The 14,500-nt window shown below is 36.1% G+C and overlaps 1 protein-coding gene across 1 annotated transcript; it reads left to right on the forward strand.

Moving 5' to 3' along the window:
* Window positions 1-1,343: 1,343 nt before the first annotated feature.
* On the forward strand, window positions 1,344-2,312 carry LOC114221467 (olfactory receptor 4M1). The gene has a single exon (XM_028119584.2). The coding sequence runs from the start codon at window positions 1,350-1,352 to the stop codon at window positions 2,310-2,312; it is 963 nt and encodes a 320-aa protein (XP_027975385.2). The 5' UTR covers window positions 1,344-1,349.
* The last annotated feature ends 12,188 nt before the right edge of the window (window positions 2,313-14,500 follow it).

Consider the following 14,500-nt stretch of genomic DNA (forward strand, 5'->3'; position numbering starts at 1 on the left):
TGCTAAATAATGCCATAATGCTGAGCTTTCTGAATGTTTTTTTCTGCTTTTTGTGTCAGATTGCGGCTAAGTACTGGTCTTTCTCCGTGTGTCTACTTGTAGTGAACCATCCCTTCTTTATGAATGCTTTTTTAACAGATCAGGAAGGCAAGGCATATGTTTATGTTTGTTAAAATTATGCACAAACTGAGTCAGTAGATTGCAGGGAAGAAACACTGGGTTTCTTCAGTCAATAGTATACATAAGCTTTAGTGCCTGGAAGCTGTTAAATCTGGTTTTATAGTATCTTTTTTTTTTGGTTTTATAGAATCTTAATTTTGTTTTTCTATGCTTACTTCCTGAGGAGAGGAAATATTATAAAATAGCACATCAGTAGAACAGAAAAAACTCTTCAGTATTGGCTGTCGGTTATAAGAAATACTTTCTTCAATGGGCAGTTTTTATATTAAGCATATTTGGTAAAGTGAATGATTATCTTATTTTTATTTGATGGGTTTTGTTCTATCTAATAGTGGTAGGTTCAATACTAGGACTTGAGCAAAATTTTAGCAATAATCTTATTCCCATTGTCACCTTGAAGTGGCAGAATGGGTCAGCTTGGGTGGCAAGCATACCCATTCCTCAGATCACTATATCTTTTTCCTACCTTCCTGGAACAGTGGATAAACTGCATGTTCCGTGGAATAATGGCATCTGGTCATAGCCAGAAGAATTTTCATATATGTCCCTGCATTGTTGCATATTGTGGCTATTTATATTGCTAACGATTAAGCTGTATAGGCTTTGGTTAAGGAAAAAATGACCATTCACCACACATGAAGCCCTGAGATCTTTTTGAAAGATTAAAATGAAAGCAATGCCAGATCAGTGTGCCTGCTATTAGACAACAAGCATAAGTATCCAGGTTGGCTAGATTTCTCAACAACAACAACAACAAAAAATCTAGAAATAACTAGCTTTTCTTATTACCAGTTTATAATTTGGCTTCTCTCATAAATAGCTACACATATTGCTTACTAAGGTAGATATATGAGAAAAGGATTAGTGCACTGCTGAGTTTCATAAAAAATAGAAATTAATTACATTAATAGATTGGGATTTTTGGTTTCAGATATGTGACATGCTTCATATGGTTTCAGTATTTCTAATTTTCAGGTCATCACTTATTCTTTCAATATCTTGGGTTATCAGACATCAGATGGGACAATCAAATGTATCTTAATAAGTCCCTTAATGACACAGACCAATCTGATGATTTCAATAGCAGTAAAATAAATCTAGTTAAATGTTATTTGGAATAATTGTAATTTATTTATTTTTTATAGCCATATTATTTTAAAAGCGAAGAAATGGAACCTGCAAATTACACCAGGGTGACAGAATTTGTTCTCACTGGCCTATCCCAGACTCGAGAGGTACAACTAGTCCTATTTGTTATATTTCTATCCTTCTATCTGTTCATACTTCCAGGAAATATTCTTATTATTTGTGCCATCAGACTTGACCCTCATTTGACCTCACCCATGTATTTCCTGTTGGCTAATCTGGCCTTCCTTGACATTTGGTACTCCTCCATCACAGCCCCTAAAATGCTCGTAGACTTCTTTGTGGAAAGGAAGAGAATTTCCTTTGGTGGGTGCATTGCACAGCTCTTCTTCTTGCACTTCATTGGGGCCTCCGAGATGTTCCTGCTCACAGTAATGGCCTTTGACCGCTATGCTGCTATCTGCCGCCCTCTCCACTATGCTACTATCATGAATCGACGTCTCTGCTGTATCCTGGTGGCTGTCTCCTGGTTGGGGGGCTTTATTCATTCTATAATACAAGTGGCTTTCATTGTTCGACTTCCCTTCTGTGAGCCCAGTGAGTTAGACAGTTACTTCTGTGACATCACGCAGGTAGTCCGGATTGCCTGTGGCAATACCTTCCCAGAGGAGTTAGTGATGATTTTTAGTAGTGGTCTGATCTCTGTGGTATGTTTCATTGCTCTCCTAATGTCCTATGCCTTCCTCCTGGCCATGCTGAAGAAACACTCAGGCTCAGGGGAGAGTACCAGCCGGGCCATGTCCACCTGCTATTCCCACATCACCATTGTGGTGTTTATGTTTGGGCCATCCATCTACATTTATGCTCACCCATTTGACTCTTTTTCCCTAGATAAGGTGGTGTCTGTGTTCCATACTGTGATATTCCCTTTACTTAATCCCATTATCTACACCTTGCGAAATAAGGAAGTAAAGACGGCCATGAGGAAGTTGGTCAACAGATATGTTATGCAGAGAGAAGTGAAAGATAAGTGGCATATTCTATAATCTTGCTGAGGGTCATTATCCTAAAGTAGGAAGCATTTGCAACAGTAATAATGCTTTTACTACCTTTTTTCATCTGAGTTCTTAAATTCTCACCAGGTTTTTGTAGCCAGTCTCTACTTACATCTTCCAGTGTGAAAGCGGACTTGGAGGAAAGGGATTCTAAGTTGGCTGGAATTGACAGACATCTAGCTGTGTGATTTTAAAAGATTCTTATCTCCTTTGTCATTTTTTGTGTGTTTTCTGTATTTTCTAATTCTGTTTCTCATGTTAAAATTACATTAGTAGGGTGCTGCTTTTGTTAGCCCTATAATCCAGAGTTCTTTCCCATTAAACCATTTTTTTTTTTAGTACATATGAAAGAGACCTGAATGTACTGGTTCTCATAATCCTTTAGTGAATTATTTAGTAGAGATCAATTTACTATTCCTTAACGCTAAGAACCTAATTACCGACTGTGCTTCAGAATATAAAAGATAGTTTAGAATATTTGAGTTCATATAAATTTATTTATTTAAATTAACTTTCAAATTCAAAACTAAGATTCTGTCCATCAAAGAGAGAGAGCATTTGTGTGTTCTGAGCTTTAGTCTTATGTTTTCTTTGATAACATAATATGACTAGACTTTGAAAGGAACAGATACCTGTCAGCTTCAGGAATGAATATATATAAATAAGTGATGAAAACAATGAAAACCTCAGGTACACAGGATGGAATGATGGCACATAAAGTTTATTCTTTGCTTTGGCACTTTTTCTCTTTGATGACCTTCTTTCATCTTCAAAGCTAGAGTGACTTCTCTTCTAAGAACCCAAATATACTGATTGAAATTATGATTCCTGAATTTTGAGTTGACTTCTCATTGTCTGGAAATGAATAAAATATTAGACATCTCTAATATTTTACAACAGAACATGAAAAAAAACTAACATACAAAAGATATATATATAGAGATATAATAAAAATGATTTATGTTTCTAGATTTTATGTTTTCTTATTGTTATTCCTCTGTATCTGAAACAGCCAGACTTCTATTCACTTTGTCACTTATCCTTCATTTAGCTAGGATTAATGTTTTTGGGGAAAAGACTACTGACTCAATATGCTCTTCAAACACCATTATACTCCTACTACAGAAGGGCATTTATTGAAAATATTGAAACTAGGAATAAGAAGAAAAAAACACCAAATACAGCAGTGTAATGAAGATATTAATAATATCTTAATATTAACAAGATGGATTTTACTGTTACATTTGCTAAAAAACATCTTTATTATCCAAACAAAAATAAAGTTCTGTTTTTTAATTACTAAAATAATATGTTCATTAAAAGTTAAAAATATATGAACATGTAAGCAGAAAAACAACCATTACTAGCAATTTCTTTTCCCCAGGGATTGGGGTTTTCACGTAACAAAATTTGTGAAGTCCCACCCACCCAGCTCTACTGGAAGCAGGCCAGTTTACCTGTCTTCATTGCTATAAAATATAGGTGAGGTGGAATAAAAATCTTCAGACAAGTAAGTGTAAACTTCAGATTTTATATCTAGCAAAAGTGGCATTTAATTTAAAAGGCTACCAACTGTTTTAAACATTAAACAATTTCTGGGAATGTTGTTTCCAAGAACTTCTTGAAGAAACTCAGAATAAATCAGTCATAAAGACTGAGAAACTAGGATAGAAAGATGGGTACTGAATATTAAATATATTAAACTACATCTAAGGCTGAAACTGATGTGGTGATTTGCATGATTGAACAGTATGAAGTACCACATGCTTTGATAATGTAGAAACGAGCTGCATTCCATTTCCATCTGGTGGCATATTGGAGAGCTTTACTGAACCTGTCACTAAAAACAAATACACATGTTGGATAACATTTTTTGAAATACCTTGATTAGTTAGCCAAAAAATAAAAAAGATGGTGTAGAATATTGAGAATCTGGAAATCAAATGAAACTGGGAACCCAGATAAATAAATGGTGAATAGAAATCAGCTTTTATTGTGAAAACCTGTGTTCTGTTTTTAAGGCCACCGTGTTGATGGGAGGGACAGAGATGGATAGGTAACAAAGCCCAGGGCACTCACAAGGAAATCCTCCACAACAAGCTGAGATCTCAAAGGATATATTCTCAGGGTAGCGGTGAAACAGAGTTAAAAAAAAAAAAAATCACCGCCTGAAAGGCTAAAAAGAGAAAAAAGAATTATGAACTGTAAGTGGAATCACAGATATTTTTTGAGTTTGAATTTATACTATTGAGTTGTCTGAATCACTGCTAGCTGATAATTTTATTCACAGTTTCTGGTTCCAGAGATGTAATGCCTCTTGATAGAAGGAACTACAAATACGCTATGGTGGATGCTGCCATTATCCAGGACTTAAAGTATTCTACAGATAAGAAATAAGCTTACAGTCTGACATCAATGATCATACAAGAAAGCAAGGCTCTGTGAGTGAAAGCCAGAAGAACAACAGAAAGAAGAATCAAAAGCATGAAAGAAGAATCAAAAGCATAAAAGAACTACAGAATATAAATTGCATATTTAGTATTTTTTAAGAAATAAAAAAAAACAGCTGGAAATATGAAAAAGGAGGACACTATAAAAACAAACAGGAACATTTTATTAAAAACAAAGAGAACTTAGATTCAGTTAAAGAATTCTATAGACGTGTCTCTGCACATTAGACACATTCAGAGAGAAACAGGAATCTAGAATATAGATCTGGGTAAATTACCGACAATACAGTGTAGAAGCAAAATGGGATAGAAAGGATGAAAGAAAGGGTAAGAGACATTGAGATCTGAAAGTTCAGAGTTTCTGGAGGAGAAGATAGATGGAAGAGGCAATTTTGAAGAGGTAAAGCTGAAAAATTTCCCAAACTAACAAAAGACACCAATCTCCATACTCAAGGATATTAGTAGGAATATTGGTAGGAAAAAATTTTAAAAACACACATTGAGATACATCATAAAATCCATAAAGACAACTCAGCAGATGTTGAAAACATCTGAATACAGAAGCAGAGATTACTCTCTAGGGAAAGGCACTTAACAGCAGACTGCTTTAACAGAAAAATGTAAACCAATGAAGAATTATATTCAATGTTCAGAGATAAAATAACTGTAAGAATAAAATAAAAACTCCTTAGAAAAACAGAAAAAAGTTTGCTGCTAGCAGACAACTGAGAGAAATTTCATAAGATATACTTGAAACAAAAAAGTGATCCCAGCTAGTAGATTTGAGATGACAGAAAAAGAATGGCAAGTATGTGATACATCAAAACAAACATCTATGGTATTAACTACCAAGAGTGACAAACAAACTTCTGAAATCTAGAAAAATGTTAAGAACTAAAGTTCATGGAAATAATATTTATATAAGTCAAGAGTTGTGTGATGGGAGTCAAATGCAGTAGTCTATATTTTTCTAGAAGATGGTGAGGATACTGATTTACTTTTAACTTTGGGTTGTTTTCAGTTTTTATAGATTATGCCATAGAAATAGCAGAAAAATTTCCTTGGCGTTACATATCAGAAGTTTATTTCTCACATAAAGCCTGTTGTAGGTTTGGGTGACACTCCAGAACACTGAAAAAACAAAAAGTTAAAATGAAAAATAGCAAATATATTAGAAAGACTACTAAGTTAAATTAGTTAAGGTTCTTGTATTATTTTAGAGCTGTGCTATACAATACATTAACTATGCATAACATAAATTTTAACTAACAAAATTTAAGATTAATTTCCTCAGGCTATAGCCACATTTCAAGTGCTCAATTATCACATGTGGTGGGTGGATACCACATTAGACAGCACATTTCCAGGGTTTATATTATATAATAATACCATTTCTGGAATTTTTAGGTAATATCTATTAGGTCCAAGTTATGAGCAAAAATAAAATTAGTATTTCCCTTCCTTTCCTTGTCTTCAACTTAGATTGTAGTGATTAAAAGTTTTATATATTTTTACTTTTTTTATTATGTTAATCTCTATATATTACATCATTAGTTTTTGATGTAGTCTTCCATGATTCATTGTTTGCATATAACACACACTGCTCCATTCAGTATGTGCCCATCACCGGGCTAACCCATTCCCCCACCACCCTCCCCTCTAGAACCCTCAGTTTGTTTCTCAGAGTCCAGAGTCTCTTATGGTTCATCTGCCCCACCTATTTCGCTCCATTCATTTTTCCCTACTTGCTATCATCTTTTTTCTTTCCTTTTTTTTTTAAACATATAATGTATTATTTGTTTCAGAGGTACAGGTCTGTGATTCAACAGTCTTACACAATTCACAGCGCTCACCACAGCACATACCCTCCCCAATGTCTATCACCCTGCCACCCCATCCCTCCACCCCCCCACCACACCAGCAACCCTCAGTTTGTTTCCTGATTAAGAATTTCTCATATCAGTGAGGTCATATAATACCTATCTTTCTCTGATTGACTTATTTCTCTCAGCATAATACCCTCCAGTTCCAACCACGTTGTTGCAAATGGCAAGATTTCATTCCTTTTGATGACTGCATAATATTCCATTGTGTAACCACTTCTTCTTTATCCATTCATCTGTCGATGGATATCTTGGCTCTTTCCACAGTTTGGTTATTGTGGACATTGCTGCTATAAACATCGGGGTGCACGTACCCCTTTGAATCCCTACATTTGTATCTTTGGGGTAAATACCCAGTAGTGCAATTGCTGGGTCATAGGTTAGCTCTATTTTCAACTTTTTGAGGAACCTCCATACTGTCCGCCAGAGTCGCTGCACCAGCTTACATTCCTACGAACAGTGTAGGAGGGTTCCCCCTTCTCCACATCCCCGCCAACATCTGTCATTTCCTGACTTGTTAATTTTAGCCATTCTGACTGGTGTGAGGTGGTATCTCATTGAGGTTTTGATTTGGATTTCCCTGATGTGGAGCGATGTTGAGCACTTTTTTATGTGTCTGTTGGCCATTTGGATGTCTTCTTTGGAAAAATGTCTGTTCATGTCTTCTGCCCATTTCTTGACTGGATTATTGGTTCTTTCAGTGTTGAGTTTGATAAGTTCTCTGTAGATTTTGGATACTAGCCCTTTATCTGATGTCATTTGCAAATATCTTCTCCCATTTGTCAGTTGTCTTTTGGTTTTGTTGACTATTTCTTTTGCTGTGCAAAAGGTTCTTATCTTGATGAAGTCCCAATAGTTCATTTTTGCCTTTGCTTCCCTTGCCTTTGGCGATGTTTCTAGGAAGAAGTTGCTGTGCCTGAGGTCAAAGAGGTTGCTGCCTGTGTTCTCCCTTAGGATTTTGATGGACTCCTCTCTCACATTTAGGTCTTTCAACCATTTTGAGTCTATTTTTGTGTGTGGTGTAAGGAAATGGTCCAGTTTCATTCTTCTGCATGTGGCTGTCCATTTTTCCCAACACCATTTGTTGAAGAGACTGTCTTTTTGCCATTGGACATTCTTTCCTGCTTTGTCGAAGATGAGTTGACCATAGAGTTGAAGGTCCATTTCTGGGCTCTCTATTCTGTTCCATCGATCTATGTGTCTGTTTTTGTGCCAGTACCATACTGTCTTGATGATGACAGCTTTGGAATAGAGCTGGAAGTCCAGAATTGTGATGCCGCCAGCTTTGCTTTTCTTTTCCAACATTCCTCTGGCTATTCGGGGCCTTTTCTGGTTCCATACAAATTTTAGGATTATTTGTTCCATTTCTTTGAAAAAAGTGCATGGTATTTTGTTGGGGATTGCATTGAATGTGTAGATTGCTCTAGGTAGCATTAACATCTTCACAATATTTGTTCTTCCAATCCATGAGCATGGAATGTTTTTCCATTTCTTTGTGTCTTCTTCAATTTCTTTCATGAGTATTTTATAGTTTTCTGAGCACAGAATCTTTGCCTCTTTGGTTAGATTTATACCTAGGTGTCTTATGATTTTGGGTGCAATTGTAAATGGGATTGACTCTTTAACTGCTCTTTCTTCTGTCTTGTTGATGTATAGAAATGCCACTGATTTCTGTGCATTGATTTTATATCCTGCCACTTTACTGAATTCCTGTATGAAATCTAGCAGTTTGGGAGTGGAGTGTTTTGGGTTTTCCACGTAAAGTATCCTATCCTCTGCAAAGAGTGAGAATTTGACTTCTTCTTTGCTGATTCGGATGACTTTGATTTCTTTTTGTTGTCTGATTGCTGTGGCTAGGACTTCTAATACTATGTTGAGTAGCAGTGGTGATAGTGGACATCCCTGAGATGTTCCTGACCTTAGGGGGAAAGCACTCAGTGGTTCTCCATTGAGAATGATATTTGCTGTGGGTTGTTCATAGAGGGCTTTTATGATATTGAGGTATGTACCCTCTATCTTATACACTGTAGAGATTTGATCAAGAAAGGATGCTGTCATTTGTCAAATGGTTTTTCTGCACATATTGAGAGAATCATATGGTTCTTGTTCTTTCTTTTATTAATGTATCACATTGATTTGTGGATGTTGAATCAACCTTGCAGCTCAGGGATAAATCCCACTTGGTCGTGGTAAAGAATCCTTTAATGTACTGTTGGATCCTATTGGCTAGTATTTTGGTGAGAATTTTAGCATCCATGTTCATCAAGGATATTGGTCTGTAATTCTCCTTTTTGATGGGGTTTTTGTCTGGTTTGGGGATCAAGGTAATGGTGGCCTCGTAAAACGAGTTTGGAAGTTTTCCTTCCATTCTATTTTTTGAGACAGTTCAGAAGAATAGGGATTAATTCTTCTTTAAATATTTGGTAGAATTCCCCCTGGAAAGCCATCTGGCCCTGGGCTTTTGGTTGTTTGGAGCTTTTTGATGACTGCTTCAATTTCCTTAGTGGTTATAGGGCTGTTCAGGTTTTCTATTTCTTCCTGGTTCACTTTTGGTAGTTGATACATCTCTCGGAATGCATCCATTTCTTCCAGATTATCTAATTAGCTGGCAGATAGTTGCTCATAATATGTTCTTATAATTGTTTGTATTTCTTTGGTGTCAGTTGTGATCTCTCCTCTTTCATTCCCGATTTTATTTATTTGGGTCCTTTCTCTTTTTGATAAGTCTGGCCAGGGGTTTATCAATCTTGTTAATTCTTTCAAAGAACCAGCTCCTAGTTTCGTTGATCTGTTCTACTGCTCTTTGGATTGCTATTTCATTGATTTTTGCTTTGATCTTTATTATTTCTCTTCTCCTGCTGGGTTTAGGTTTTATTTGCTGTTCTTTCTCTAGCTCCTTTAGGTGTAGGGGTAGGTTGTGTATTTGAGACCTTTCTTGTTTCTTGAGAAAGGCTTGTATTGCTATATACCCTCCTCTTAGGACTGCCTTTGCTGTACCCCAAAGATTTTGAACAGTTGTGTTTTCATTTTCATTTGTTTCCATGAATTGTTTTAACTCTTCTTTAATTTCCTGGTTGACCCATTCATTCTTTAGTAGGATACTCTTTAGCCTCCATTTATTTGAGTTCTTTCTGACTTTCCTCTTGTGTTTGGGTTCTAGATTCAAAGCATTGTGGTCTGAAAATATGCAGGGAATAATCCTAATCTTTTGGTACTGGTTGAGACCTGATTTGTGACCTAGGATGTGATCTATTCTGGAGAATGTTCCATGGGCACTAGAGAAGAATGTGTATTCTCTTGCTTTGGGATGGAATGTTCTGAATATATCTGAGAAGTCCATTTGGTCCAGTGTGTCATTTAAAGTCTTTATTTCCTTGTTGATCTTTTGTTTAGATGATCTGTCCATTTCAGTGAGTCCTCCACTATTTTTGTATTGTTATCAATGTCTTTCTTTGCTTTTGTTATTAATTGGCTTATATAATTGGCTGCTCTTATGTTATGGCCATAGATATTTACAATTGTTAGATCTTCTTGTTGGACAGACTCTTTAAGTAGGATATAGTGTCCTTCCTCATCTCTTATTACAGTCTTTGATTTAAAATCTAATTTGTCTGCTATAAGGATTGCCACCCCAGCATTCTTTTGGTGTCCATTAGTATGGTAAATGGTTTTCCACCCCCTCACTTTCAATCTGGGGGTGTCTTTGGGTCCAAAATGAGTCTCTTGCAGACAGCATATCGATGGGTTTTGTTTTTTATCCAATATGATACCCTGTGTCTTTTGATTGGGGCATTTAGCCCATTTACATTCAGGGTAACTATTGAAAGATGAATTTAGTGCCATTGTATTGCCTGTAAGGTGACTGCTACTGTATACTTTCTGTGTTCATTTCTGGTCTATGTTACTTTTAGACTCTCTCCTTGCTTAGAGGACACCTCTCAAGGTTTCTTGTAGGGCTGGTCTCGTGTTTGCAAATTCCTTTAGTTTTTGTTTGCCCTGGAAGCTTTTTATCTCTCCTATTTTCAATGACAGCCTAGCTGGATATAGTATTCTTGGCTGCATATTTTTCTCATTTAGTGCTCTGAAGATCATGCCAGTCCTTTCTGGCCTGCCAGGTCTCTGTGGGTAGGTCTGTTGCCAGTCTAATGTTTCTACTATTGTAGGTTACAGATTGTCCCGAGCTGCTTTCAGGATTTTCTCTTTGTCTCTGAGACTCGTAAGTTTTACTATTAGATGTTGGGGTGTTGACCTCTTTTTATTGATTTTGAGGGGGTTCTCTGTGTCTCCTGGATTTTGATGCCTGTTTCTTTCCCCAATTTAGGGAAGTCCTCTGCTATAATTTGCTCCAATATACCTTCTACCCCTCTCTCTCATTCTTCTTCTTCTGGGATCCCAATTATTCTAATTTTGTTTCGTGTTATAGTTTCACTTATCTCTCCAATTCTGCCCTCATGATCCACTATTTGTTTATCTCTCTTTTTCTCAGCTTCCTTATTTTCCATCATTAGGTCTTCTGTATTACTAACCCTCTCTTCTGCCTCATTTATCCTAGCAGTTAGATCCTCCATTTTTTATTGCACCTCATTAATATCCTTTTTGATTTCAACTTCGTTAGATTTTAGTTCTTTATTTTCCAGATAGGGTTTCTTTCATATCTTCTATGCTTTTATCGAGCCCAGCTGGTATCTTTAAAATCATCATTCAGAACTCTAGTTCCAACATCTTACTAATGTCTGTATTGATTAGGTTCCTGGCAGTTGGTACTGCCTCTTGTACTTTTTTTTGAGGTGATTTTTTTCTGTCTTGTCATTTTGTCCAGAGGAGTATAGATGAATGAGAACAAAATGCTAACAGGGTAAGAACGACCCCAGAATAATATACACTAAACAAATCAGAAGAGACCTGAAACTGTGTGAAAAGAAAGGGAAAGAAAGAAAAAGATAAAAACAAACAAACAGAAAAACAGAATATGATTAAATATGATCAGGCTGGTGCATAGATCAGTGCCACACCCTAGATTTTGGGTTTATTTTGGTCTGTTAGAAGAAAGTGCCTCACAGAATTTTAAAGAAATTTTAAAGCAAAACATATATGTACAAAAATAAGGGTAAATACGATGAATTTGAATATGAATGTAAAGATGAAAATTATAAAAGATTTTATAAAAGGCATTGATAAGGTAAGAAGTTCATTGAAAAAAGAAAGAAGAGGATTTAAAAAGAAAAAAGGGAGAGAATGTGATCAGGTAGGAGACTAGAATAAAGCCATACACTAGAGATTCAGGGTATATTTTGGTCTGTTAGAAGAACCTGTATCCCAAAATTTTAAAGAGAGAACAACTTATATATATATACCAAAAATAAGGGTAACTACTATGAAGGGATAGAATATGACTCTAAAAATGAAAAATAAAAAAAGATTTTTTAAAAAAGGGATTGATAAGATGTTGGTTGTAAAAGAGAAAAAGGAAAATAAAAAGAAAAAGAACGTTAAAAAAATTAACTTTGAAAGACTAAAGAATCATGGGGAAAAAGCCATGAATTCTTTGTGTAGTATTTCCCTAGCGCTGGAGTTCTGCTGTTCTCATTGATTGGTAAATTGTTCTTGGCTGGTTGTTCTTGCTGATCTTCTGGGGGAGGGGCATGTCACATTGGTTTTCAGATGTCTTTGCTGGAGGCGGAATTGCCCCGCCCTTGCCAGGTCCAGGTTAAGTAATCGGCTCAGGTTTGCTCTTAGGAGCTTTTGTTCCCTGCAAGCTTTCTATAGAGCATTGGAGGATGTGTAGCTATCATCTGTCATCTTACAACACTATTAGAATACCATTGACTATATTCCCTATGCTTAATCTTTTATCTCTGTGAGATATCTTATATCTAAATTCAATTTAGTTAACATATAGTATATTATTAGTTTCAGTGTGTAGAAATCACAACCAACACCAAAAAAAAAAAAATACAGTTATAAGAGAATGTTATGAGGAATTATATGTATCTTATGGTTTGGGGTGCAGTTGTAAATGGGATCTACTCTTTAATTTCTCTTTCTTTTGTCTTGGTGATGGTGTTTAGGAATGTCACTGATTTCTGTGCATTGATTTTATATCCTGCTACTTCTTTGAATTCCTGTATGAGTTCTAGGAGTTTTGGGGTGGAGTCTTTTGGGTTTTCCACATAAAGTATTATATCTTCTCCAAAGAGTGAGAGTTTGACTTCTTCTTTGCCAATTCGGATGCCTTTTATTTCTTTTTGTTGTCTGATTGCTGTGGCTAGGACATCTAGTACTGTGTTGAATAGCAGTGGTGATAGTGGACATCCCTGCCATGTTTCTGACCTTAGGCGGAAAGCTCTGTTTTTCCCCATTTAGAATGATATTCGCTGTGGTTTGTTCATGGATGGCTTTTATGATATTGAGGTATGTACCCTCTATCCCTACACTCTGAAGAGTTTTAATCAAGAAAGGATGCAATACTTTGTCAAATGATTTTTCTGCATCTATTGAGAGGATCATATGGTTATTGTTCTTTCTTTTTTTTACTGTGTTGTTATCACATTGATTTGCAGATGTTGAACCAAACTTGCAGCCCAGGAATAAATCCCACTTGGTCAGGGTGAATAATTCTTTTAATGTACTGTTGGATCCCATTGGCTAGTATTTTGGTGAGAATTTTTGCATCCATGTTCATCAGGGATATGGGTCTGTAATTCTTTTTGATGGGATCTTTGGTTTTGGGATCAAGGTAACGCTGGCCTTGTAAAATGAGTTTGGAAGTTTTCTTTCCATTTCTATTTTTTGGAACAGTTTCAGAAGAATAGGTATTAATTTTTCTTCAAACGTTTGGTAGAATTCTCCTGGGAAGCCATCTGGTCCTGGGCTTTTGTTTGTTGGGAGATTTTTGATTACTGCATCAGTTTTCTTAGTGGTTATGGGTCTGTTCAGGTTTTCTATTTCTTCCTGGTTCAGTTTTGGTAGTTTATAGGTCTCTAGGAATGCATCCATTTCTTCCAGATTGTCTAATTTGCTGGTATATAGTTGCTCATAATATGTTCTTATATTTTTATTTCTTTGGTGTTGGTTGTGATCTCTCCTCTTTCATTCATGATTTTACTTATTTGGGTCATTTCTCTTTTCTTTTTGATAAGTGTGGCTAGGGGTTTATTGGTCTTATTAATTCTTTCAAAGAACCAGCTCCCAATTTCATTGATCTGCTCTGTTTTTTTGATTTTTCTATTATTGATTTCTGCTCTAATCTTTATTATAAAAAGCATTTGCACAGCAAAGGAAACAGTCAACAAAACTAAAAGGCAACTGACAGAATGGGAGACGATATTTGCAAATGACATATCAGCTAAAGGGCTAGTATCCAAAATCTATAAAGAACTTATCAAACTTAATACCTAAAAAACCAAAAATCCAGTCAAGAAATCAGCAGAAGACATAGACATTTCTCCAAAGAAGACATACAAATGGCTAACAGACACATGAAAAAATGCCCAACATCACTCAGCATCAGGGAAATCAAAACTCTAATGAGATACCACCTCTCACCTGTCACAGTGGCTAAAATTAACAACTGAGGAAACAACAGTTGTTGGCGAGGCTGAGGAGAAAGGGGCACCCTCTTACACTGTTGGTGGGAATGCAAAATGGTGCAGCCATTCTGGAAAACAGTATGGAGTTTCCTCACAATGTTAAAAATAGAACTACCCTCTGATCCAGCAATTATAGTACTCAGTATTTATCCAAAGGATACAAACACAGTAATTTAGAGGGGCACATGCACCCCAATGTTTATAGCAGCAATGTCCACAATAGCCAAAATATGGAAAGAGCCCAGAATGTCCTCAAC

Source organism: Eumetopias jubatus, unplaced genomic scaffold, assembly GCF_037043125.1.
Source record: "Eumetopias jubatus isolate StellerSeaLion01/CBP00866 unplaced genomic scaffold, mEumJub1_p1.0 scaffold_7, whole genome shotgun sequence".
In the NCBI taxonomy this organism is placed as follows: Eukaryota; Metazoa; Chordata; class Mammalia; order Carnivora; family Otariidae; genus Eumetopias; species Eumetopias jubatus.

Coding starts and splice junctions, on each gene's coding strand:
- LOC114221467 (XM_028119584.2), top strand. CDS start 1,350: ATGGAACCTGCAAATTACACCAGGGTGACAGAATTTGTTCTCACTGGC.